This window comes from Crotalus tigris, unplaced genomic scaffold (assembly GCF_016545835.1).
Source record: "Crotalus tigris isolate CLP2741 ecotype Arizona unplaced genomic scaffold, ASM1654583v1 scf7180000024407.359931, whole genome shotgun sequence".
In the NCBI taxonomy this organism is placed as follows: Eukaryota; Metazoa; Chordata; class Lepidosauria; order Squamata; family Viperidae; genus Crotalus; species Crotalus tigris.
In genome coordinates this window covers 152,952-178,744 of record NW_024100574.1, presented here as the reverse complement: position 1 = coordinate 178,744, position 25,793 = coordinate 152,952, and the positions used below count along the sequence as shown (strand labels likewise).

The 25,793-nt window shown below is 39.7% G+C and overlaps 1 protein-coding gene across 2 annotated transcripts in view; it reads right to left on the bottom strand.

Annotated features, from left to right (window-relative positions):
- The window catches only part of LOC120301906 (titin homolog), a 44,683-nt gene extending 23,759 nt beyond the window's left edge, over positions 1-20,924 (bottom strand). The window contains exon 1 of one of the 2 annotated variants that reach the window (XM_039329677.1): positions 20,554-20,924. In XM_039329677.1, the coding sequence (XP_039185611.1) occupies positions 20,554-20,696 (143 nt within the window). In that variant the 5' untranslated portion in view covers positions 20,697-20,924. Of the gene's footprint in view, positions 1-3,900; positions 4,111-20,553 lie in introns of those variants that run through there. The other variant, XM_039329678.1, reaches the window with a different exon arrangement.
- Positions 20,925-25,793: the final 4,869 nt, after the last annotated feature.

The following is a 25,793-nucleotide window of genomic DNA, read 5'->3' as shown; positions in this document are numbered from 1 at the left end:
TTTATCAACATACGATCAGTTTATCTCAGCCTCCAGTTTTTTGGAACCACAACTTCCCTTCTGTCTCTGAATACTGACAGTCTTTCCACGAGTATCAGGGCAGGCTGAAGATGATGAAAATGAGTGTTGAGGCCTACGTGGTTTGCTCCAACTGCCCATCGGCAAAAAAACCCACAGGACTAGCCATTTTCTCACCCATAGAAGGGAGGCTGGAAGGCATAATGCAAAATGAGAGCAATCATTGATCAGTCCATGAGATTATTCACCCACCATGATGGGATCTAACTAGAATGTCAAGGAAAGCCAGATCCCTGAGCCAGCTTTTATTTCTTTCAGTCTCATAAACTGGCTTCTGCTAAATCACTAAATGCATAAACAGTAAAATATGTCTCCTGTATGCCAGATTTTTTTTTCTAAATAGTTGCAGATGCTAGCTGATGATTGACTAAATCATTTCTGAGTACCTACTAGCAGTTTTTGTAAACTGTTAATTACTGAGAAATCCTCAATAGCTCGGAATCCTTGTAATTAGTTCTATTTATACGGTGGGGAAAGCCCAGAAGACATAGAGCAGAAAATAACTTTAGACACCTCACAAGTGTCTAAAGAATTGGGAGGTGGAATCCTCCATCCGCAGAGTGGAAAGCCTGAGTGGTATTAAGCGACTGCAACCGAGAGACAATCAGGCACAGGTGTGAATTGAGCGACTCTCTGGTACAACTGCTCTCTACACACAGCCTATGTCTACTCTATGCAGATACATATTCAGAAATGTAGTTAATGTTTATAAATATGACCAAATATAGAGAAACACATACTGTATAAAAACAAATTAATCTCTCCCACAGGGCATTTTCTATGCAATAAGAAGCACATACACCAAAAGGAAGAACAAGAGTCTTAGACCAAAACATCTTGCAAAGAGATGCTTCTTCTTTTTTTTTTAATTGAATTTTTTTTATTTTTTAATATACAAACATTTATAAAAATACAATAAAATTTTAAAGTAAGAAAAAAAAATTCATAAACACCATTGTCTATACTACCTTTACCCCCCCCTTACCCTCCCCCCACCCCAACCCCCCTCCCTTCACTTCCCAGAGCAGAATACAGGGTTAATAATGACAAAATTTATAATAATAAAAGAAAAAAAAGAGAAAAAAATTATCATAATTAACCTTTAACTCCATAACCTATAAAACAATTCTCTATAATATTTAATATTCATTCATAAAATAAATGAAACTTTTTAATTCCATACTTTTTCTGAATATAATCTATCCACCTTCCCCATACAATAATATATCTTTCTTGTGTATGATCCTTTAAATAAGCAGAAATTTTTGCCATTTCTGCAAAACTAGATACTTTAAATATCCATTCTTCTAAAGTAGGCAAGGAATCTTTCTTCCAATATAAACCTACTAGTAACCTTGCTGCAGTTAATAAATTCAACATCAAAGTATTTCTTTTTCATTTAAGTCAACAAAAATACCAAGTAAAAATAGTTGAGGAGTAAACTTTATCTTTCTTCTAAAAATCTTTTGAATGTTCCACCAAATCATAATCCAAAAAGCCTTTACTTTTTTACAATTCCACCAAATATGAAAGTATGTCGCATCATTATTGCCACATCTCCAACATTTATGTTGGAATACATACAAGATATTTTTTTAGGATCTAAATGCCATCTATAAAACATTTTATAAAAATTTTCTCTCAAATTTGAGCTTGTGTAAATTTAACATTTCTTGTCCAAATTGTCTCCCATAAATCCAATGAGATCGGTTCCTGTATATTCTGAGCCCATTTAATCATACAATCTTTAACCAATTCTGTTTCCGAGCCTAACTCTAATAAAACATTGTATATTCTTTTTATATGAGCTGGACTTTGATTTTTAATCTGAATAATCAATTGTCTATCTTCTAATGTTATTCCCTCTTTCTTATCTACAGTCCATCTGTCCACTATTTGTAAATATTGAAACCATGACTGTAGAATATTTTCCTGCCTTAATACATCTAGGGATTTCAAATGCCAATTCGAACCAGAGCAAATTAACAATTCTTTATACGAGATTTTATCAAAATTTGTCCCTTTAGACGTTCCCTCAATTGCATGTCTGGGAATCCCCCAGATAGGTATTTTTATAATTTAATCTATAATAATACTTTTTCCAAACACGAAGTAAGGCATTCCTCAAAATATGTGATTTAAAAGTCCGATCGACTTTCTTATTAAAAATTAAGTATGCATGCCAACCATATATTAAATCCCAACCTTCCAAAAAAAGAATATCCATATTTGTTAAGTTAAGCCAATCACTTAACCAAGTTAGGGCGGCTGCATCATAATATAATTTCAAATTAGGTGCTTTAAGTCCCCCTGCAAAGAGATGCTTCTTATGGAGACCAGAGATCCACATGCAAATATAGGCAGATGTTGCTCATGGAAACTCTCTGCCCCTGGGCTCGCTCATTCTAGATCCAGGGTGTTTTTTGAGGGCTCAGCCTTCAATCCAGAGAGACCTGATCCTCTGATCCTCTGGGTGTCAACCCATTCAAAAGAATGCTGAAAAACTATGGAGCCATGTTGCTTTTTATAATATCAGTATAATATCAGATTGCCTGTTCTTTGGTGGAAGGGAGATCAGCCCTTCTACAAAAGAATATTTGCCTGGCCTGCTTTAAGTGACATTCATTATTAACCTTTCATTTGGCACTTGTGCAAGAGGCCAACTTCTGCTAAAAAGCCCTGCTCTGAAATGGCTACTTTGCCCTTTGGGCTGCCTCCTCCCACAAGGTTAATGTCCCAAACCACCAAAAGTGCTGCTTCAGAGGAAAGGGAGGCTTGTGGTTATTCCAAAGGTTACGTGGGTGAAAAGAACAGCCAATGAGAACAGAAGGTGCTTCCAGACTGCTACTGATGCCAGGCCTCCAAATTAGGATAAAAGTGATTCTACCATCATCTAAGTCGGCAGTCTCAGCAACCAAATACTGTTGGTCCAACCCTACAAGTAATTCAATGGTTGGCTGGATGGTAAAGGTAAAATTGAACCCATTGTTTCCACATGTAAGACTGTATTCTCAAACTACAGTGAGGGTTATTTTCCATATTAGATTTTTCAGATAGACACAAAACATTTTTGTACCTAAGAAAGATAGTATACAGATATTGTAAAAAAAAAGACAATTTTTAAAATAATTTAAGAGTGGATAGTGAAAAAATAAAGTTCTTCATAATGGAAAGGGGTGCTTAAAGTACATCAGAGTTCCTTAATATGCCTCGGTTACTACTATCACCATTTTATTAAATGATAAGGATTTGCTTTATTAATTTGGACAGGGACTAGTTGCTTGGGCAAACCAGCAATCAGTAAATCCCACCAGAGTTAAACACTTTGGAGCTTAGTGAAACATTTAAGATCTTGTTGAACTCCTTCACTGAATTCAAGCAGGATTCAAATAGCTAATTCCTGGCTTGATCAAGTCCTTTCGTTTAGACAGCAAAGGAGCTTAAAAAACTATACTCAGCAAATAGCCCAAAGTGTCCCAGCAGAAATCTGAACCTGATTCAGGTTGATTTGAGTCCAATACCCTGACCATTGCACCACTGCAGTTCTCCGAGATTCACTATTACCATTTTTCCTGTAATTTATCTGTGTTTCAAATATCTAAAGACAAAACTGGTGTGTGTGTGTGTGTGTTTCCAGATATTTTGCCAACTGATCACCAGCTCATCCTAAATTCATAGATATGTCTGAAATCACAACATCCATTTCCTTACAGCAATGACATCTCATCATATACTTAAACAAACATGGAGGAGAATAGTAATTTAGATTAGATAAATCAAATGACAAATAATGCCCGCATAAACAAAATAGAATTAACTTGCCTTCTGAAATCAATTAGAGTCCCTCAGGTACTTTAGGAAGCTAACTTTGCAACTTCAGTGAGGCAAAAGAAGTATCTCCAACAGAAATTCACCAGCAGATCTCAAAAGATCAAGACATGGAAGAAGCTCCTGCTCTTGTAAATTAAACAGCAAAAGAAATTAAACCAGCAACTCTCTGTACAGGCATAGAAACTGGAAAAGCAGTCACTGCAACTGACGGAGTAGTAATTATGCACTCTTGGCAAAAGGAAGTGGTCAGACACGTAGAGCACTAGCTGCAACTTCACAAAATTTTTTGAAAGTACATCTCATTTCATACATTGCAATCTCTGATTCTTCAGGTTATAAAAGCATGATTTTCAGTTGGTCCTGGTGGATGAAATATAGGTTTATAGAGAATCTAGGAACATTAATGAGTTCCCTTAACTCCCTAACTGCAAACAGTGCGTATTCAAAATGCAAGTGGAGTTTTCTGTCCAGGTGACTACTACATTAGTTTCAATGCATCCAAATGACTAAGTATTTAGCTAGTATCCTGGTGACTATATGGACTAATGCCTACCACCTTAACCTATAACTTTTTCAAGAACATTCCAGTGATTTCTTCAGACCCTTATCTGTTGTCTTCCACTTCTTGTTCTTGCCTAGAACTTGCCAAGTTTAATCATTTTTCTAATCCAGCCCCTTGCATCACATGTCCCAAATGTGTGACTTCTAGCTAGCTGATAATCACTTCAAGGAAGAAGTCAGTTTTTATTTGGTTATAAGATAACTTATAAGCAAGTCAAGGAGAAAAAAAGGAGATCAAATTTTTGTTTTAAAAATTCAAATTAATTCAGTGATATAAGAAATAGGTAGCTTCATCATTCTTCACAGAAAGGGTAATCTAGACCAGAGGTAGGCAACCTTGGCTCTTGTATGACTCGTGGACTTCAACTCCCAGAATTCCTGAGCTCTGGGAGTTGAACTCCACGAGTCATAAAAGAGCCAAGGTTGCTTACCCCTGGTCTCTAGACCATTGACTCTTTTTCTCAATTTCATGGGTTGCCTGTAGAAACTCACATAATCATTGATATCTGTCTGGCTACTCCTGGGAGGATTATATGGTTTTGGCCTGATGCAGCCAGAGATAGTTCTTATATTCTGAACAATTCAATTTGATGAATATGAGGACCTCTATCTGCAAATGCTTACCAAATACTTGAGGGACCGTCTCACCCCACTGGGATTGGCCCGTACCATTCATGCCAGCAGAGGAGGCATGCTGCGGGTACCGTCAGCCCGATCATTCCGGCTTGCGGGGTCCAGGAGGAGGGTCTTCTCTGCTGTTGCTCCTGCCCTCTGGAACATCCTGCCTCCCCTCCCCTGATGTGGGGCTGGTCCCAACCCTCCTATCCTTTCATAAGGGCCCAAAGACTTGGCTCTGCCAGTTGGCTTGGGGTCCCAGTGGGGGAATAGCGCAATAGAGGTGATTGATTGAATAATAACAGATCCCACCTCCCCTCCTCTGCCCCTGCCCTCCTCATGTGTCTTAGGTGTAACTATAAGCCACCCAGAGTTACCCTATGATAAGATGGGTAGCCAATAAATTTTACAAACAAACAAACAAACAAACAAATAAATAGTAAATAAGGCCACTTCCTTTATGTTATGCTGGAACATGGGAATTTTTTCAACAAACTCTATAATTAAATATTTGAATAGGTGTCAACCCTTGGAGCTAGACCAGACTAGAACACTAATGCCATGTAAGTCAGTACTCTCTCTCTCTCTCTCTCTCTCTCTCTCTCTCTCTCTCTCTCTCTCTCTCTCTCTCTCTCTCTCTCTTTATTTTGGTAAAGCTATAGTAACAGAATCTTGCAAATCTGAATGCATTTCTCCTCTGCTATCCATTATCTTCATGAGATTTAGGAGAGGCTTGTCTGAAATGATTACTCATGTTATTTTCTTGGCCTAGGCTCAGCTCCTCTTATCTGACCTTTGGCTTGGTATTGGCTTTTCTTCCAATACTTCAAAGCATTCCCTCTGCTTTCTACAATAAATGGACAGCAAAACCTGCACTGCATGAGCGGGCGTTCCCATGCACTGGAGTCTTTATAACAGCTTTCCTTCATTTGGTATCTTTTAAATATATTGGGACTGTAGCTTTCAAACCCGGAAACTGAGAGTTCCGATCCTGCTTTAGGCATGAAAACCAGCTTGGTGACTTTGGGCCAGTCACCCTCTCTCAGTCCAACCCATCTCACAGGGTTGTTGTGGGGAAAATAGGAGGAAGGACTATATGTATGTTAGCCACCTAGAGTCATTTTTTTAAAAAAATAAAAATAAAGGGAGGATAAACAATCTAAAATAAATAAATTGGCCATGCTGGCTGACAATTCTGAGAGTTGTAATTTTACATATCTTGAGGGCTTCAGACTGGCTGCTATGTCACATCATTCAGGCACCAATATTAAAATGCTGCTTTTGCCAGCTAAAAAGAAACCAATGGGAAAATTGTTTCAACGAGCTCAAAATAATTCATGGACAGATTTCACTCAGCCAGACAGAATCTGACACAAATTCTAGTGGCTCAACAAGCATCAGAGACTATTAATTATGACCATGCTATTTGCCACCAATCTAGATAAAGGCCCATTTTGCAGACAATAGGATGGGCAGATTTCTGATGCTGCTCAAGTGACAGTGCCCGTAGTGATTTTGCATTAGGCAGCCTAGTGCTGAGCTTTCTCTTTGACAGCTTCCATTCATTTTGAATGGATCTGTGTACCAATGTATCCCAGAGGCTTATGCCCTATATTAATTAGCAAAGCCCACAGATAACATTTTAATTGTATGCCATAGATACCGGAGAGTCTTTGTTCAATCCTGAAGCTAGATGCATCACAGGTGCCAGCTAGGAGTATGAAATGCTGCTTTTTAATCTTGGCAAATTCAGCTGCATGACTATCTCCAAGCCATTTTCTGCCAGAGTCCATTGGCACTTTTATACTGCTGCCAAATGGACTCCCTCCTTCCTGCTGTGCTAAGTGGAACCTCTGCTGCATCAATAGCACCAAAGACAGGAAACCACCATAGCTCCCTGATCCATGTCCCAGAGAGGCTCTGGGTGAGGCTTTCCACTGTCATTTAAGGAGGCAGTGGAGTGGAGAAGCACCCCGGAAAGAAGAATGCAGATTGCCAAAGCTTAACCTGTGCTTTCTATATCTTGACTTGGCTTTTGTAAATGGTTGACCCAGGATGCTTGTTGTTAAACATGCTTCTAATAAGAATGCATTCAGCCTTCATCATCACTCTCTTAAACAGTTAAAATCCTGGCACTTTATTCCAAAGGTATGAGAAGTCAAGCTGTGTCCCCAAAAAGTAAAGTTGTAGACAAGTGAGACTTAGAGCATATGATCACATCCACCTAATGCAACACAAACATACTCCATGTGGCATTTTTATGCCTGGTCTTCATGATGGTGCTTTCATGCCATTGAATGGGAAGGTTCTAGAAAAGTTTAAAATTTTCTACTCAGCAACAGGCTCATTGAGCATGTGCGGGAAAACCTGAGTACGTGCCTGGAACTAGGTATGGAATGGAATGTCCACATGTAGAAAACAAAAGAATACCCATATATGATAAAGTAGGAGGTAAGGTAGGATAATTGTGTCGTCTGATAGGTTTGTGACCTGCCACGTCAGGAATAGCTGACGTAGGTATAGGAGGAGATAGGGAGGGGTATAACTGCTGTTAGCTTCTGTAGGAGGTGTGGCTTTTCCCTGCAACTCTTGTGAGTGCATGGTTAAAGTTTCACCACGCTTTGCAAACCGTTTTCTTTTACTAAACTCAACTTTGATAATAAAAGAAACTTTATTCTGCTACTCCGAACCTCGTCTCTGAATTTCTTTCAAGGAATTCTACAAACAAATTGGGGGCTCGACCGGGATCCAATCTGCGCTGGGACTCTGAGGGGTCCTCCTTAGGTGCACCCCTTTCCTTTTGAAAGGAGGGGAACCACCCAGAGGACTGCGGAGCTCTTGGAAAACCCGTAAAATTTTAATAAAGACGAGTATTAGGAGAAGGGTGAATAAAGTGCGGAACAGCCTGAAGACAGACCGGGTAACATCTGCGCGCAGACCCTGGTGAGTACTGGTTTGAAAACACCAGAACACAAGAGTCCAGGGCGGTCGGGATAGAGTGTGTGGATGTGAGAACTGGCAACGGGGCCGGGTGGAAGTCCTTTTGAGGGACCTCGGGGAGGTCTGCAGGACGGAGTGAGTGAAGGGGATATTATTGAATATCCGGAGACGGTGACGTGTGGAACTGGAAGGAGTTGCTGGGAGGGACACAGGCGCACATACTCAAGATAGGCTGAGCACCCATAAAAGAAATGGGGGGCAATACAGGGTCGACCAATCCGGGGAAAAAGTGTGTTAAAAGGATCCGTAAAAACCCCAAACTTAAAATCGACCCGAATGGCCCTTTGGGCAAAATATTGGCTGGATGGGGATCCCCGCCCTATAACCGGGAGATTTTGAGGTTGGGGTTGAATAAAGAAGATATGGTCAATTTATGTTGTTTTGTTTGGTGGGAGGACGATAATGTGGAGTGGCCAAGGAATGGCTCCACAGATTATTTTCAGTGTCACAATTTATATAACTATGTGAAGAAAAAGAAATGTAAGAGTTTAGATAATGAATTAGATTATGTGCTAATTTGGGTGACAGATGATGGTAGCAACAGAACAGCAAGTAATGAAGCAGGAAAAACCTCCTAGAAGAGAGTTTGGGGATAAGAAGAGTCCCTTTGAGACAAGATATAGGGGGGATGAAAGGAACCAGTATGTTAATGGGAGTAGAGGAAGGGGATTTGGAGGATTTCAAGGTGGATACCAGAATAAGGAGACAACATGCTTTGGATGTGGAATGAAGGGCCACTTTTAAAAAAAAAAAAAAAATTGCCCTAAACGCGCGAGAGAACAGCAAGTTTACTCAGTGTGGGAAGAAGAGGATAGTTTTTACTAGGGGAGGGAAAGGAGCTCATTGGCTTTTGAACAGCTCCTTGAAATAATAATAATAGTTATTGATTTGTCAAGAGAAAGTATGAAATGAAATATCCCTATGTGAAAGTGTTTGTACAAGCAGTTTGAATGGAAGTGAATGTATGGATATGCTGATCCTGTCTCTCTCTCTCTCTCTCTCTCTCTGTGTGTGTGTGTGTGTGAGTGAGTTTCTCCCCCATTTAAACTGCAGGTTTTATTGTTTTAGCAAGTGTTTGCATGAGAAGAGTTCCATGGAGAATGTGAGAGAATTTATGGCAAATTCATGTGAAGGAGAGAAAGCTATTCCTCCCCCTTCGTTTTCAGCTGGCTGTGTTGCTTTAAGAGTGAGAGACAGAAAGAAAAGGGGGGGGGCTGCTCATTTTAACTTTTTTCTCCGCTTGGAATTCTGCTTTGGGAGGAAGGTGGGGTGGATGTGAAATTTAATACCCATTCTTATAGTAATGAAATATGAGAAGAACTTGAATACACCTATACTGTAGTTTTATTTTTATGTTTTTATGTCTGTGTGCAGGACACACTGATAAAAACATAATATCTAGGAGACCTTAAGGAATGGTAATTCAACCCTTGTTTAAAACGAAGGAGTTGAGAAAATGTTGGGATTATAAATGAGCTATGTTTTAAATAAAGATTTGTATGCAAACAAACTCAAGCAGAGTTGGTGAGCGCTCCTGTGTTGGCTCTTTACTAAGCAATGTGTTTGTAAATACGGATAAAAGAAATGGCTAGGGGAGGGATAATTGATACTTTTCTATGGTTAATATATGGTTGGTTATATGATATGTAGACAAATACATAAAATGCTCTATAACATCTAATGGTGAGGCTATTTCAATGCATTCAAGTTGATTTTAAATCATCTCAAGTAGGAAATTCCACAATATGAAAACTAATGACATGTTTATAAAGAATTAGATACTGGGGCTGTTTTCTGCTTTGTCTTATCTCAGGAAACAAGGCTTGCTGATCTAAACACCCCCTTTGAAATTTCCTGTCCACAAGTTTGAGGTGGGACAGTGGATCCTGATCCGAACGTGAAAGGAGGAAAAACTGCAACCTAAGTGGGAAGGACCATTCCAGTGTTGCTGACCTCTGAAACAGCAGTCTGGACGAAAGAAAAAGGGTTGGACTCATTATACCAGAGTAAAGAAGGCTAATCTTGAGGAGTCGGAAACATGGAAAGCATTTCAAAAAGAACCATTGAAACTGGTGTTAAAAAGACAATGACTTATATCCTTTTGAATATGACAATAGTGGCGATTGGGGGAAATTATGGATTGAGCCGCCTAGAATCTTTGAACCTAATGAAACTTGGATACAAATTCGGTGTTATAATGACAAAGAGAGTGAACACTGCCCCATGAACTGGATCTTTGAACCCAAAAATTTGGTGGTGTGAATCTAAGTTGCAACCAAACTGGCAGCAAGTAGGTCAGGAGAAAAGGTGGGTGACATCAAAAGGGAGAGTTCCAATACTGGAAAACTACTCAATATGGATGTAATCTGACTCTGGAAGTAACACCAAGGCAAACCCAGAGAGATCCAGCTTGGACTTGTAAAAATCAAAGTAGAGAGTGGATGAGTGGAATTACCCAGATGTGTGAAAATGCAACCAGGGGAGACCCAAGGTGCCATTGGATAGGGAAGGCCTTGTGGTACAGTGGTTGTGGCACAGAAGGGGAAAGCACTGATTATCTCTACTTTCTATGTAACAATACTAGGAGTCAGTATTTACAACCTGAATGGGAAGGGCTGTGTGAAGTATTATGGGAAGAACTTGTTCAGACTCATCAGCCTGTCCATTCCTTATCCCTCCTGTTAGAAAGATGAGAACTACTGTTATTATAAAACAGACCACAACGAAGTTCGGACCCTGCCAAGAGTGCACAGAATGTATTAAAAAGACTAAGCCAGGGAATATAGTTACTAGTACCTTATTATATCACACTCTAAAACCAGAATGTAATGCTACTAAAGTGCAACCTTGTGTATGTAATCAAACTCAATATTTTAGGTGTTATACAGCCCAAGGGATGCAGTGCTATGAACCAAAAGCAGTAGGTCCAATTACTGCTAACATTTATGTATATGGATATAAAGGGGGAGTTACTGGAACAGAAGGGTTATTTGCTATAGCCCAAACTAAGGGAGGATACGTTGCCCACAATACCACAAGAGGAAATACCAAGCTGTCTGTGTGTTTTGACACTTGTAAAGCTATAAGGATAGGACAAGGACATGATAATAGACAAGGAATGAAGTGTGGTAACTTTGAGTGGGAAAAAGATTATATGAGGGAAGAAAAATATTTATTCCAAGTTGCTATGCCTGCTGCGAGTACAGGCCAGGTGGCTTTTGCTCCAAGTCACACTTATTGGTATATCACCAAGACCCCTTGGGAATGGAGGAAAGGACCCCAGGGGTTCAACTTGTCTATGGCCTCAGTATCAACAGATTGTGAGCCAGAACAGTGTACACGGATTTGCTTACAAATCAAGGCATCTGAAACCCCCTCTACTAATTTTTATTATTTTGGTATTGGTATAAATGGAAGAGGAAAAGATCCATATGGGTATATTATAGTAAAAGTGAGTTCAACAAAGTTAACTTCAGAGCCAGTAAAAGTATATTGGGAATATCAAGAAGAGATTGCAAAATTTAATAGTCTCCCTGTTCCACCAAAGGCTAAAAATATGTTTATCGCTTTAGCCCAAGAGGTTGCTCAGAAGTTAATGCTGAAAAATTGCTTCGTGTGTGGGGGAACCAATATGGGAGATGAATGGCCATGGCATGCTAGAGAAGCTAATTATACTGAAATTGAGAAATGGAAAGGAAATTTCACTTACCAGAACACCTATAATGAAACTTGGAGGATGTCCATTAACCTGGTGGGCAATATATGTTACTCAAGGAGTAACCATAGTGGGAGAACTAAACCTATGGGGTTCATGCGCTGTTTGAATACCTGGGAAAACAATACTTGGATATCACAAACGAATCAAAGTGTCCCTAACAACTCTTTATCTTTAATTCCCGAGCTAGCCTTCCTAAAAGATCCTGAAAACGATACCCTCCTCTGGACCACTCCTGATGGGTTATATTGGATCTGCGGAGCATTTGCATATAATATTCTCCCTGCTGGATGGTTTGGGTCTTGTATTCTGGGTGCTATACAACCCTCTTTCTTCCTCTTGCCATTACAAAGAAGACAATTATTGGGTGTCCCTGCCTATGAACATGTGGGAAATTTGGTAAGGCGATCTGTGGCTAAAGTGAGAGAAGGGTTAAAAATTGGGAATTGGAAAGATGATGAATGGCCACCCGAACGAATAATTGCTTATTATGATCCAGCTACATGGGCCCAAGATGGAAGTTGGGGGTATAGGACCCCAATTTATATGTTAAACAGAATTATCCGATTACAAGCAGTAGTAGAAATTATAACCAATAGAACAGTTGAGGCTTTAACTAAGTTGGCTAAAGAAAGTGTTTTGTCCAGAACATATATTATGCAAAACCGCTTGGCTTTAGATTATTTGTTGGCTAAGGAAGGAGGTGTCTGTGGAAAATTTAATTTAACAAATTGCTGTATACAAATTAACGATTCAGGCATGGTAATTAACCAGATAACGAAAGATATGGTTAGAATTGCACATGTACCTGTACAAACTTGGACAGGGATATTGGATGATGAAGGGTTCTTGGGAGGAATATTCAGAAATTGGAAACAGGCTCTGTTTACCTTGTCTGATTCCAGTAATAAAGAACCTAGTAAACAGTTCAGTCCACGGTATATTACAAGCCCAACAAAATGCTAAGTCCATAATGGTATTAAAAGAAATTGAGGACCAAATCCAGTTGTTGGAAAATATGAATACTTCACATCCAATGAAAACTACCAAAGAAGAAACTAGTAGGTTAAATGAAATAAAAGAAAATATTAAACTAGTGACCAAATAAGAAATGGGGGAATTGAATGGGAAGGTTCTAGAAAAGTTTAAAATTTTCTACTCAGCAACAGGCTCATTGAGCATGTGCGGGAAAACCTGAGTACGTGCCTGGAACTAGGTATGGAATGGAATGTCCACATGTAGAAAACAAAAGAATACCCATATATGATAAAGTAGGAGGTAAGGTAGGATAATTGTGTCGTCTGATAGGTTTGTGACCTGCCACGTCAGGAATAGCTGACGTAGGTATAGGAGGAGATAGGGAGGGGTATAACTGCTGTTAGCTTCTGTAGGAGGTGTGGCTTTTCCCTGCAACTCTTGTGAGTGCATGGTTAAAGTTTCACCACGCTTTGCAAACCGTTTTCTTTTACTAAACTCAACTTTGATAATAAAAGAAACTTTATTCTGCTACTCCGAACCTCGTCTCTGAATTTCTTTCAAGGAATTCTACAAACACCATCCTCACCCACAACTGAGGCAGTTTAAATTAGTTTTTTGGTTGCTCAATTTTGTTTTCCTTTTCCCAATACAATTTTTTGTCATAGACCTTTGGCTTGGGCTGTAGGAAAGAATGGACACCTAATTTCCACAGGAGTGTTTGCCTGCAAATTGTCTGACCAACAGTTTCTGAAGCACTTTACACATTTTTATACAAGCTTCTTAAAAATATGGCCTTAATAGATGTGCTCACTCCAGTGAGATTACTATATGCACAAGGATGGAAAAATACTGAAATATCCACAGTGTAAGTAATGGATTGTGAAGACGGTGGAATTAACAGAAATGGCAAAATTGACCTGTTTGATCAGGGGTTTTATTAATGACTGATAACCTTTTATAGATGTTTTGCTGAAATGGAAAAAAGTGATTTATGGATTTGTTGATTACAGGGCATTAAATATTGGGGAAAGGGAAATAGGATGCACTTTTAAAGTGCGAGGTATGAAGATTTGTTTACTTGTAATTGCTATAAAGGAGGTAAGGAGTTGTTTCATAGAATAGAATAGAATAGAATAGAATAGAATAGAATAGAATAGAATAGAATAGAATAGAATAGAATAGAATAGAATAGAATAGAATAGAACTGGAAGGGACCTTGGAGGTCGTCTAGTCCAGCTCCCTGCTCAAGCAGGAGAACCTATACCATCTCAGACAGGTGAATGTCTAGTCTTTTCTTAAAAATCTTCAGTGATGGAGCGCCCATGATTTCTGGGGGTAAGCTGTTCCACTGGTTGATTGTCCTCATTGTTAGGAAATTTCTCCTTAATTCCAGGTTGCTTCTCTCTTTGATTAGTTTTCAACCATTGTTTCTCGTCCTTCCTTCTGGTGCTTTGGAGAACAACCTGGCCCCCTCTGCCTTGTGGCAGCCTCTCAGATACTGGAACACTGCTATCATGTCTCCCCTATTTCTTCTTTTCTTTAGACTAGCCAAACCCAAGTCCTGCAGCCGTTCTTCGTATGTTTTAGTCTCCAGGCCTTTGATCATCTTTGTTGCTCTTCTCTGAATTTTTTCCAAACTCTCAACATCTTTTTTGTGATATGGTGACCAAAACTGGCTGCAGTATTCCAGATGTGGTCTTACTAGGGTTTTATAAAGCGGTACTAATATTTTGTGTGATCTTGATTCTATGCCTCTGTTTATAGAACCCAGGATTGTATTAGCTTTTTTGGTTGCTGCTGCCCACTGCTAGCTCCTAGTCAAGTGATCGTCCACTAGAACTCCCAGATTCCTTTTACAGTTACTGTTTTTAAGCCAGGTCTCACCCTTTCTGTATTTGTACCTTTGGTTTTTCCTGCCTAAGTGTAGGACTTTGCTTTTCTCCACATTGAAACTCATTTTGTTGGTTAGGGCCCATTGTTCAGGTTTGTCAAGACCTTTTTGGATCCTAAGTTTGTCTTCTGGGGTGTTGCTATTCCTATCAGTTTGGTGTCATCTGCAAATTTAATGAGTTCCCCTTCAATTCATTCATCTAAGTCATTTATGAAGATATTGAAGAGTACTGGGCCTAAGACGGAAACTTGTGGTACCCCATTGCTTACTTCTCTCCATGTGGATGTGGTGCCATTGAGGACTACTTGTTGAGTACGGTTTGTCAGCCAGCTACAAATCCAGTGGTGGGATTCAGCACGACTTCGGCAGAATCGGTAGCTAATTTTTTGTTGCCCAGGCCCAGAATGTACTTCCAGAAACAGCATCCACACAGAGAACTGGGTGTTCACATATTTGAATCCCTCCACTGTACAGATCCATCTGGTGGTGATGTTGTCTATTTCATCTTTTCCTAGTTTACCAAGGAGTAGGTTGTGGTCTACTTTGTCAAATGCCTTTCTGAAATCTAAGTATACTATGTGTTTTGCTGGTCTACTAGTTTAGTCACTTTATTGAAGAATGAGTTGAGATTGGTTTGGCATGATCTGTTTTTAACAAACCCGTGCTGGCTGCTAGTTATGACTTTGTTTGCTTCTAGTTGTTGTTCATAGATCTGTTTTTTGATTATCTTTTCTAGGATCTTCCCAGGTATTGATATCAAACTGATTGGTCTGTAGTTTCCTGGGTCTGTTTTTTTCCCTTTCTTGAAGATGCGAACCACATCAGCCCTTTTCCAATCCTCAGGTACTTCCCAGGTGCTCCAGGATTTTTGAAAGATGTGTTGCAATGTTTCTGAGATAACATCTGCCAGCTCCTTCAGAACTCTGGGATGTAATCTGTCAGGTCCCAGTGATTTATATTCGTCAAGGTTGGATAGGTGCTCTCTTACCATTTTCTTGCTTATTTTAGTTTCTAGTTGGTTTTTTCCCCCTACTTCTTTCCCTTTTTCTTTCTTTCTCATTTTATTTTATATTACTTTTATATTTACCTTTTATATCTGAGAAAAATATTTAATAAAAATTAGTCTTTAAAAATAGTGGCAGACTTGTTTTCTTTTAAGCATCTGGTCTCTGTGCTACAGAGAAATCATTTTAAACCAGGGAAATACTTTGTATTGCTCTTCTGTAAACCAGCTGCTCTATCCCAGTATTATTGGTGCTGCACAAATGCATGTGTTACAGGTTTTCCAATGCTTCTACCACTAAGGGAGATTGGTAGATTGATTGAGAGCCGCCCAGGGCTGGTTGAAAGATGGGCAGCTTTATAAACATTTTAAATAAATAAAAAATAAAATAAAAGTAATCATATGTGGCTGACTTTTTACTGTTTATGTAAAAAGTTGCATCTTGCCTTCATCAGTCCAGGGCTGTCCACAATCTCCTCCATGCTGCTGCTGGCTGTGAGAATAGAACTGGATTCACTGTCAGAGGTGCCATTTTGTTGAAACACTAGTCAGGATTGGTGTTCACTTCTTAAGAATCATCCCCCCTCCTGCGTCCCTATTTTAGGCTTGCAACTTCTCAACTAGGCTACTTGTTGACATGAGTTTCTAAAGTGGATGTAGCATTCTTTGACTTTTTAAAATATTTTTTTATTAAAAGTTTTACCAAGAACATAAAACCTAGCACAAACTAATACAAAATAAAAGCAGTAAAAAAGGAAGAAGAAAAAAAGCAAAACTGCAGAAAAACATAGAAAAAGGTTTCCAATTCTTTTTGCAGCAAATATAAGTACAATTGTAAAATTGTGCTCTATGATCACAAAAGAAAGCTCACTCTTTTTTAATTATTATCCAGGTTTTTTTTTAATCATTAAAACTATAAGTGCACTTTTCCAATGTTGTGCAAAAAATCTATAAGGGGTTCCTGTCACCCATAAATATAGATTTTATTTTTTTTTCTATCAAAGAGGTTAATTTAGCCATTTCCGCAAGTTCCATCATCTTCACCAACACTCCTCTGCTCTGTGAGCACTATTGGGTCTAGCATTATTTTCAGAAATGCACTAAACTTGTGTTCCAACGTATCCCAATCAAAATTACTGAGTGCTGGCTAACCCCAACCATTCCAAGCACTGCTACACTCACCTCACTCTTCTTCCATTAGGAAGAGCAATAAGTGGTTATTTTCCTACTGGTAGGTAAGAATTGGTAGGAGGGGAAACAAAGTCAGATGAATCTACCAATGGCTTTCCTTAATATGTCCTGCATTAAAACTATAAGGACACTACCTCACCATTCTCATTATCATGGCAGAATAGGGATCAGCAACCGAGGCAGCAAATATTTTGCTGGCATGCTTTTCCGTTTGCTCAGGAACTGGTAGATAGCCATCTGATTTGTCATTGCAAGCAAGATAAAGCCCTCAAAGTGATTAAAGGCAGAGTTGGAGTTTACATATTGCAGAGCAAAACATTTTAGGATTTAGATTAGAAGAAGCAAGCTAGTTTTTTGTTTGTCCCAGAAACTGGAAGGCAACCAGTCTTTCTGTTGTGCAAAGCCAGCCCCTTCTCCTCCTCACTTTGCGTGGACTTCTCAACCTCAACCTCTTTTTTGTAGAAACACAAACGCTGAGGGCCAGAGGCTTTTGGCATGCTGTAGAAACCCACCCTGCTATCCTTAAAAGCTTCTTGAGCTAGTCCAGTGTTTCTCAACCTTGACAATTTTAAGGCATGTGGACTTCAACTCCCAGAATTCCACAGCCAGCAATGCTGGCTGTGGAATTCTGGGAGTTGAAGTCCACATGCCTTAAAATTGTCAAGGTTGAGAAACACTGAGCTAGTCTTAGCTCAAGAGGTTCCCACTGTGTCTCTGCTATGACAAACGCCCTCTACTGGGATCTCTTGCACAAGTAGGTCATTTAGTCACTCAATACCAGTATTTACTGGGTGAATTATTGTTCTGGAATTCCTTACTACTAATGAAATGGCACATTTGGAACAATGACTCATCCAGTGACAGAATCAGAGGGATGAAGTCTCCAACTGAACAGAGTCTTCAATTTTAATTCAGAAAAGGGTATCTTGGTTATTAGAAATTTGGAAAACTGTCGCACCAGAGCTGCTTCATCTGGCATGGATAAATCAGTGATTAATAGGACACATAGATTTTTTTAATATAAGCTTGCTTATTAATTTCTTTTATAGGAATCAGATCATGGGATGGCAAACAGCCAACTATTGAACCAAAAGGAAACCATAATCTTCTAACAGACATAAGCACTACTTTTTCATCTGCTGGAACAGTTGCAGCAAATAAGCAATGGAAGAAGACAGGGTAGAGTAGACTAATAACTGTGGGAATGCTTACCCAATTGCTACCCAGAATATGACTGACAAGCAACTGTCAATAATTAGAAAAAGCATGCAGTGGAAGCTAGGCTTCTCTTGCTATCCATCTACTTGGGACAATAGTTGCTTGGATATATGGTGAATTTCAACTAATATTTTGGGTGTGCAAACCAAAGTCTTTTCATTAGAGACCCTTATTATATCTCAGCTCTTGCTATAGTGAATGTAGCATCTTGTTGGAATGGTAATGTGAGGTCTTCATTCTTGCAGCTATGGTGTCTGGCTAGGAAAATCTGTTGTGTTACTGGGGTGGAATGACTATCTTGAAGGTGTTAATTAGCTGAGGAATGGGCAATGCAGGAATTTCTCCCCCTCTCCTCTTAAAATAGAGGAATCCTCCAGGAAATCCACCAATGACTAATCAAGGCTGGCCAGACACTTCTTGAATGTGTAATATAATGAGATTTTTTTTTATCTCTGACAATACAAGAATTAGCACATTAACCTGGATTTTAATCCTCCCCAAAATTGGGGTACATAACAACTTTGAGAACATGTTAAGGTAAGGATTATTTTTAGCAACAATGTTCATATAAGTCCTTTTGCAAATACAATCTTCTCCAGTCTCCCCTTCTCTCCCCCCCCCCAGTTATTTCAATTTTAGGCACTTAAATCAAGAGGACATAGGGTTTTTATCATTGTAGTCTCACAATGGAAAATAGAATAGAAAAATCTGCTGTGATAAGATAAGACAACCTTTATTGTCATTTTCTACTGTGAGCACACTGGCCCACATTAAAAATGAAATTCTTAATGTATGTACACACACACACACACACACACACACACACACACACACTAATCACTGTCCATTTTGAACACATAGCAGAAAGAGTTTACAAGGGGTTGATGCTATACAGTATTTCAAACTACAACCCCCAGGTGCCCCAGCCACTGATGATTGTTCAAGTTGCTTGGTTACATCAGGAGGGCCACAGCTTCCTCTGTACATTTCAGTGGGGGTGGAAAAGGCCCAGAGAGCAGTGATGAAATGAGCAAAGCTAAGCAACATTCAAAAGGCCTGAAGGCTCCATTTCCAGTCTCAAATGCACTAAATCATTTCAAGGCCAAGCCAAGGACAAAGCTGCTACTGAACAAACAGACAGATTTACTGGGCGCTTTTACACTTGTTAAATTGGTCTGGAAGACTTTTCATGCCTTTATATATAATCATTAAAACACAATTAGGCCATGTGGCCACTACAGATATATCCATGATCAACATAAAGTTGGTTTACCGAATCCAATTTTCTGGATGTACAAACCAACTATTGGCTGGGTTCATACAACACACTGAATTAGAAACTAACCAACTACATTTTAATCTAGCATGTTGTCCAAATACAGCCTAATTTTTTTCTTTCATGATTATATCCAGACCTATGGTTGAGAAAGGGCTTTAATTAAAGTCCATAGATCAATATACCCAAACAGGGTATGCAACCAGCAGGACATTTAAAGGATTTTAATCACCTATAAAAAGTCATCTTCAGTGTGTGCATTCTTCAAATACCTATGTAGGGAGACACTTGGGCATGCTATCTTCCAGCACTCACCCTAGGCCAGGGGTAGGCAACCTCGGCTCTTTTATGACTCGTGGATTTCAACTCCCAGAATTCCTGAGCCAGCTTGGCTGGCTCAGGAATTCTGGGAGTTGAAGTCCACGAGTCATAAAAGAGCCGAGGTTGCCTACCCCTGGCCTAGGCTGAGGCTATTCCCTTAAAACTTCATTTGTAGCCTAGTAGTGACACCCTGGAACATGTGTCCACTGGGAGTCCATAGGATGGAACAAATTATGTCATACAGGTCGTGACATCATTGCAAATCAAGGGGAATCATTGTGGCCTCCACTTGGGGCAGTGCACCCATAATGAAGAAATTGGGAGGTGGGGGTTCTGATTAAAAAGATGCACACCTGTTTCTTTGACAATCCCTTGTACACAGAAACAACATCTGCAGCTGTTTGTAACATCAAGGCCACCCTTTCCTTAACACTGACTATTTTTGCCGCCCTAATTATTTCCTTTGCCCAGAAGGGAGGCACTTTAGGACAGAGCTTTCCCAGCTGAGTGACTGGAGGTAAAAAAGGGAAAATTACAATTTGAGTGGAGCAGCTTGGCTGCTCCCTATAGAACAAGCTCCACCTGCCATCTTCCTTCATGTATGGAATTATTAAAGGGATCCACAGCTATCCTTCTTTGCTTTGGGTCACAAGTGGCACAAATGGCATGAAGCCCTTTGCAAAACAGGAGGCTTGTAGGAGTAACTAGCTTGGTTTCTTTTTGCGCTTCTCTTTTTTTCTGGGTGAATTGCTCTGGCCTGGTTTTAACCCAACAGCCCAGCCTGGTCATTCTGTTCTGCTTTTCCCCCTTCACTCTTTCCAAGTCCATAGGCCAGCACCTACCAGAGCTGCCCAGTCCTCTTGTGTTTTCCTTACCTTTCAGTCATGGGATAGTCAGCCAGCCACTGGTCTTTTGCAGAGTTTCTTCTGATGCAGAAGGGAGTAGATGAACAAGGGTGGGGAGAACTTCTGTCCCGCTCAGTGAGGTGTAGCCAGAAGAGCAAAGTCAAAGAGCACATACATCTTTTAACATCCCCACTATCCTAGCAGGGCCTGACTTGGCTCCAAGCCTTTCTTCTCTCTGTATGTGTGCGCGCGCGAGAGAGTGCCTAGATCAAAAGACAGAGCAGAGAAGAAATGAGGCTCTCCAGAGCTGGTCAGGCCGGTTTCAGTTGGGAAAAAACTGAGAGGCAGGGAGAGCTGGGCGAAGGGAGGTGAGTTTCCCCACAGGCAGCACCAGCACAGCTGGGCCCTGGCACCCTTGAAAGCCTCCCACCCCCACTGCTGGGTCAGTGGCTTATCAGCTGCCTAGTTGAATTATTTACCAGCATTCCTGAGCTGTTTGGTTACCTTCTGGTTTTCTATCCTCTGAGACCATCTTAAGGCCAGAAAATAAAAGGAGATGACTGCCACTGACGCTCAAATAGTCACATTCCATTCATGCTTAAAATAGGGTCCTTAATGGTAAAGCTGGCCATACACAGCTCCTGTGGGACCCTCCTTCTGGGTCATCCCGTTTCTGCCCAACTGACTCCTTTCCCCTGGTGAAAAGCTCTCCCCAGTTCTTTCATGGCTCAGTCAAACAAAGCAAAGCAAAATAAAATAAAACAACAACAACAAACACCAAACGAAATGACCAAAGGTTTTTATTTTATGAAATTGGCTGTGTGGCAAAGGGCTTATGTTATAATCATTTCTCTTTTCAAAAGCTGTTCAGCTACTAGAAGACTCTGCAGTGGGGTTTTCATAAACACACCTGTGGTTTTCAAAATTACCCCATTTTTCTGGGTTTACATGATCTGACTGCAACAATGTGGATCACTATTAGATGTCAGGAAAAGCATACAAAATTTCACCTTTCTGCCATCTTACTGTTCCCTGGATTTTTGTAGCATACTAATAATCTGGTTTTTTTCCCAAATGTGAATTGACCATGCTGGCTGAATTCATATAGCATACAGGGGTAACATATAATTAGCAAAATTGGCTTTGTTGTTTTACCACACTTAAAGTTTGGAGTAACGAATAAGATGTGGACTAGGACCAGGGAGACCCAGATTCAGGTCTTCTCTTAGCCATGAAAGCTCAATGACTGATTTTGGACCAGTTATTCTTTCCACCCACCTACTTTGTGTTAGAAAGTAGGGTTGTGGTTGTGAATTAAAATAAGAGAAAGAGCCAGCAGTGTGCAGCGGTAGCCAAAAAAGCTAATACAATCCTGGGTTGTATAAACAGAGGCATAGAATCAAGATCACGTGAAGTATTAGTACCCCTTTATAAAACCCCAGTGAGACCACACCTGGAATACTGCAACCAATTTTGATCACCATACTACAAAAAAGATGTTGAGACTTTGGAAAAAATTCAGAGAAGAGCAACTAAGATAATCAAAGGCCTGGAGACTAAAACATACGAAGAACGGCTGCAGGACTAGGGTTTGGCTAGTCTAAAGAAAAGAAGAAACAGTTGATATGATAGCAGTATTTCAGTATTTGAGCGGCTGCCACAAAGAAGAGGGGGTCAAATTATTTTCCAAAGCACAAGAAGGCAGGACAAGAAACAATGGTTGGAAACTAATCAAGGAGAGAAGCAACCTGGAATTAAGGAAAAACTTCCTAACAGTGAGGACAATTAACCAGTGGAACAGCTTGCCTCCAGAAATGGTGGGCGCTCCATCACTGGAGGTTTTTAAGAAGAGTCTAGAGAGTCACTGATCTGAAATGGTATAGGTTCTCCTGTTTGAGCAGGGGGCTGGACTAAAATACCTCCATAGTCTCTTCCAGCTCTATTCTATTCTCTAAATGATGACTATATATGTCACCTTAAGTTCCTAACATTGAAGAAGAAAAAGTGTACCGGTATATCTTGGGAACATGTTGGTGATTCTTGATAGATTCAGCCTCATACCTTGCACCCAAATATTCTGGTTTTCAACACCCATAATTTTATTTCTTTATTTGTATAATTTGTTCATGCATTCATTCATTCCATTTTAGTCTGCTGTAATTCAGTCAAGATTCCTAGCAGTCACAAATAGGTATACAATATTAAAACACTCACAGCAACAGCAAAATATCCATGATGAATTAATTACAGTAAATAATAGCAACCACATATAGCCTATTTCACATCAGTTCAACATATTCAGCCTACGTAGTGTCATTCCTACACTTCTTTGGAAGAATTCATTTTTAGCATTTTCTCAAACAATTTCACAAAGTTTATGCAGCTAGAGAGTGATAGGTTTCTCTATACCGATTAAAAGATAAAGCTGTCATAACACAGATCCCATCTAGTTCTTCCGAATCAGTTACCATGAAAAAGCAAAAAAAAAAAAATTATGTTTTTTATGATGGTCTAAAGAAGCTTTTATTAAAGCTCCCCAAGTTCACTGGATGGAATCAGCGAAACACAATGTCTTGTCCCCAATCATAATCTGAGAGAAATGATGATATATTTCTCCTGAATTACATTTTACTTCCTCTTCCTGGTACTCTACTTCTGTTTAATGTGCGGTTTTATGAAGCTAACACGTACGCTTGAGGTTTTTTTTATATTTCCTGTCATTTGTCTAGAATAGCACTTTCATATCTTAAAGCCTTTCCTTGCATCAAATCAGCATACAAACAAGATGTCTTTCCTTGTGCTGTATTCTTATAATGCAACTGTCATTCTAGACCTTAGTCCACAAGTGAGGCAGACGTTAAGCATCCATAATGCTACCAGTAGTATTTCCCTCCTTATTCTGCCACTGTCTAAGGTAGCCCTCAAATGTATAAATTTCACTAGATGTGATCATGCTTATATGCTGGAGATAAGTCAGTTGATTATTCTGCCTTGAAACAATATAGCAGCGGCAGAATTTAAGTAATTGGAACAGCAAATTTCATGTTTTATGCAGTTTTATGTGGAGAGCACTTGAACTCAGAAAGGGGAAAAGAATAGACGTGGATCAAATGATCGATGGAATAAGGAGTTAATGGATTACATCAGTTTGGGGAAAATAATTTATTAATGCTGTCATGTTAATTTTTTGCAAAGAAGACATCATCACAAACAAGCTAAGAAGGCAAACATTTCTTTAACTCCTCATTGTCATCTAGTGGACATCCAGGTTTTGTAGCCCATGTGAGATAGACCTACTTTAAACCCATATAACTTGGCTTAAAGTGTGGATCCAATTTCAGCTAACCAGAAGGGTTATGAACCAGTTTGCCTGGCTATTTACCTGATTCTCAGGTTGAGGGTGGGAAACCAGTATGAGTAATGATGAAGGAGGTAGGAATTGTAATTCAGCAACACTGATAAGATCACAGATTCTCCTGTCCTACTGATGGGAAAGTCCACAGGTCAATGATAGACAATGTGATTTGTATATAGCAGGCCCTAAATTCAGCCCCCAGTGCCTCAAGGTAGAGCACCTGAACCCTTGGGGAACTATGGTCAAGACAATATCCTACTGAGATGGAGGGACAATGGCATTTTTGTTACTGTCTTTTTATGGTCCTGAGACATCTGGCAAGCTTACTGTGAAGTAATTTTAACCTGCGATCTGTGGAGAAGAAATAAGAACCAGAAATGAAGCCCTTCATAATCACACAGTATGTCATGAAGGAGTCAAGCTGTTATTTATTATAAGGTCTGTAGGTTCTGTCTCATACAACTGAACCAACCCAAGTGCAACTGTATGAACTGGAACCAGCAGCATTAAACCTGGTGCTGTCACCCTCCTCATTTATGTTTCTATCTTCTTTATAGAGGAATCTATAAATGACTTACAAATTATTCCTGCCTTAGGCAGGTGGTTGGACTAGAAGATCTCAAAGGACCCTTCCAGCCCTGTGATTCTGATAGCAATCAGGAATATTTCTATTGTAATTAATCCTCTTGCAACCCCTGCTGGCAAGGAAATGTAGTTCCTGAGTTACAATACTTCTTTCCACATTTCAGCTGCTGCTATCTCCATATTTCAAAAGCATTCTCCACAAGACACACTCTGCTCTTCCTTATTCTCACTATTTTCTCCAGCTATTTAATGGGAAAGCTGCTGTAGGATCTGATCTTTCAGAATAAAATGTGGTTCTGTGACTACTGAGTCATACTTTCTCCAACCAAGAAATTTTACACTCCTACCTCTGATATCAGTTTTTCTTTTGACTCAAAGTTCAGATAAGCACGCCAAACAAAAGGTGTACTATTCCCCTTTTCCAAACCAGTAATTAAATGTTAGCTTCTCTTCCCAAATATCTTCAGCCATAAGAAACAGGTGGAACTTACATTAAAAATAAGCATATTAATAAAATTGGTTAAGATTTCTGTGCAATCTGATTTATGTTCTTCAATCTATTTCTCCATGTATATATTATGAGACAGAACAAATTCTCCTAAATGTTGTGTTTTTTCTCTAGTTTTCCATGCCCTGCAATTCTAATAGAGGTATTTTCATCCACCACCAGATGGATCCGTAGCTGGCTGACCGGCCGTACTCAGCGAGTGGTCCTCAATGGAACTGCATCTATATGGAGGGAAGTGTGTAGTGGGGTGCCCCAGGGCTCTGTTCTGGGCCCAGTACTCTTCAACATCTTCATCAACGATTTGGATGAAGGGATAGATGGGAACTCATCAAATTTGCAGATGACACCAAGCTGGCAGGAATAGCCAAACACCCAGAAGACAGGCTTCAGATACAGAAGGATCTGGACAGACTTGAACACTGGGCACTAACTAACAAAATGAAATTCAATGGTGAAAAAAGCAAGGTTCTACATTTAGGCAAGAAAAACCAAATGCACAAGTACAGCATAGGTGGCACCATGCTCAATAGTAGTAACTGTGAGAGGGACCTCGGAGTCCTAGTAGACAATCACCTAAATATGAGCCAGCAGTGTGCTGCAGCTGCCAAAAAGGCCAACACAGTGCTAGGCTGATTAACAGAGGGATAGAATCAAGATCACGTGAAGTATTAATACCACTCTTCAATGCCTTGGTAAGGCCACACTTGAATACTGCATCCAGTTTTGGTCACCACAAGGTAAAAAGATGTTGAGACTCTAGAAAGAGTACAGAGAAGAGCAACAAAGATGATTAGGGGACTGGAGGCTAAAACATATAAGGAA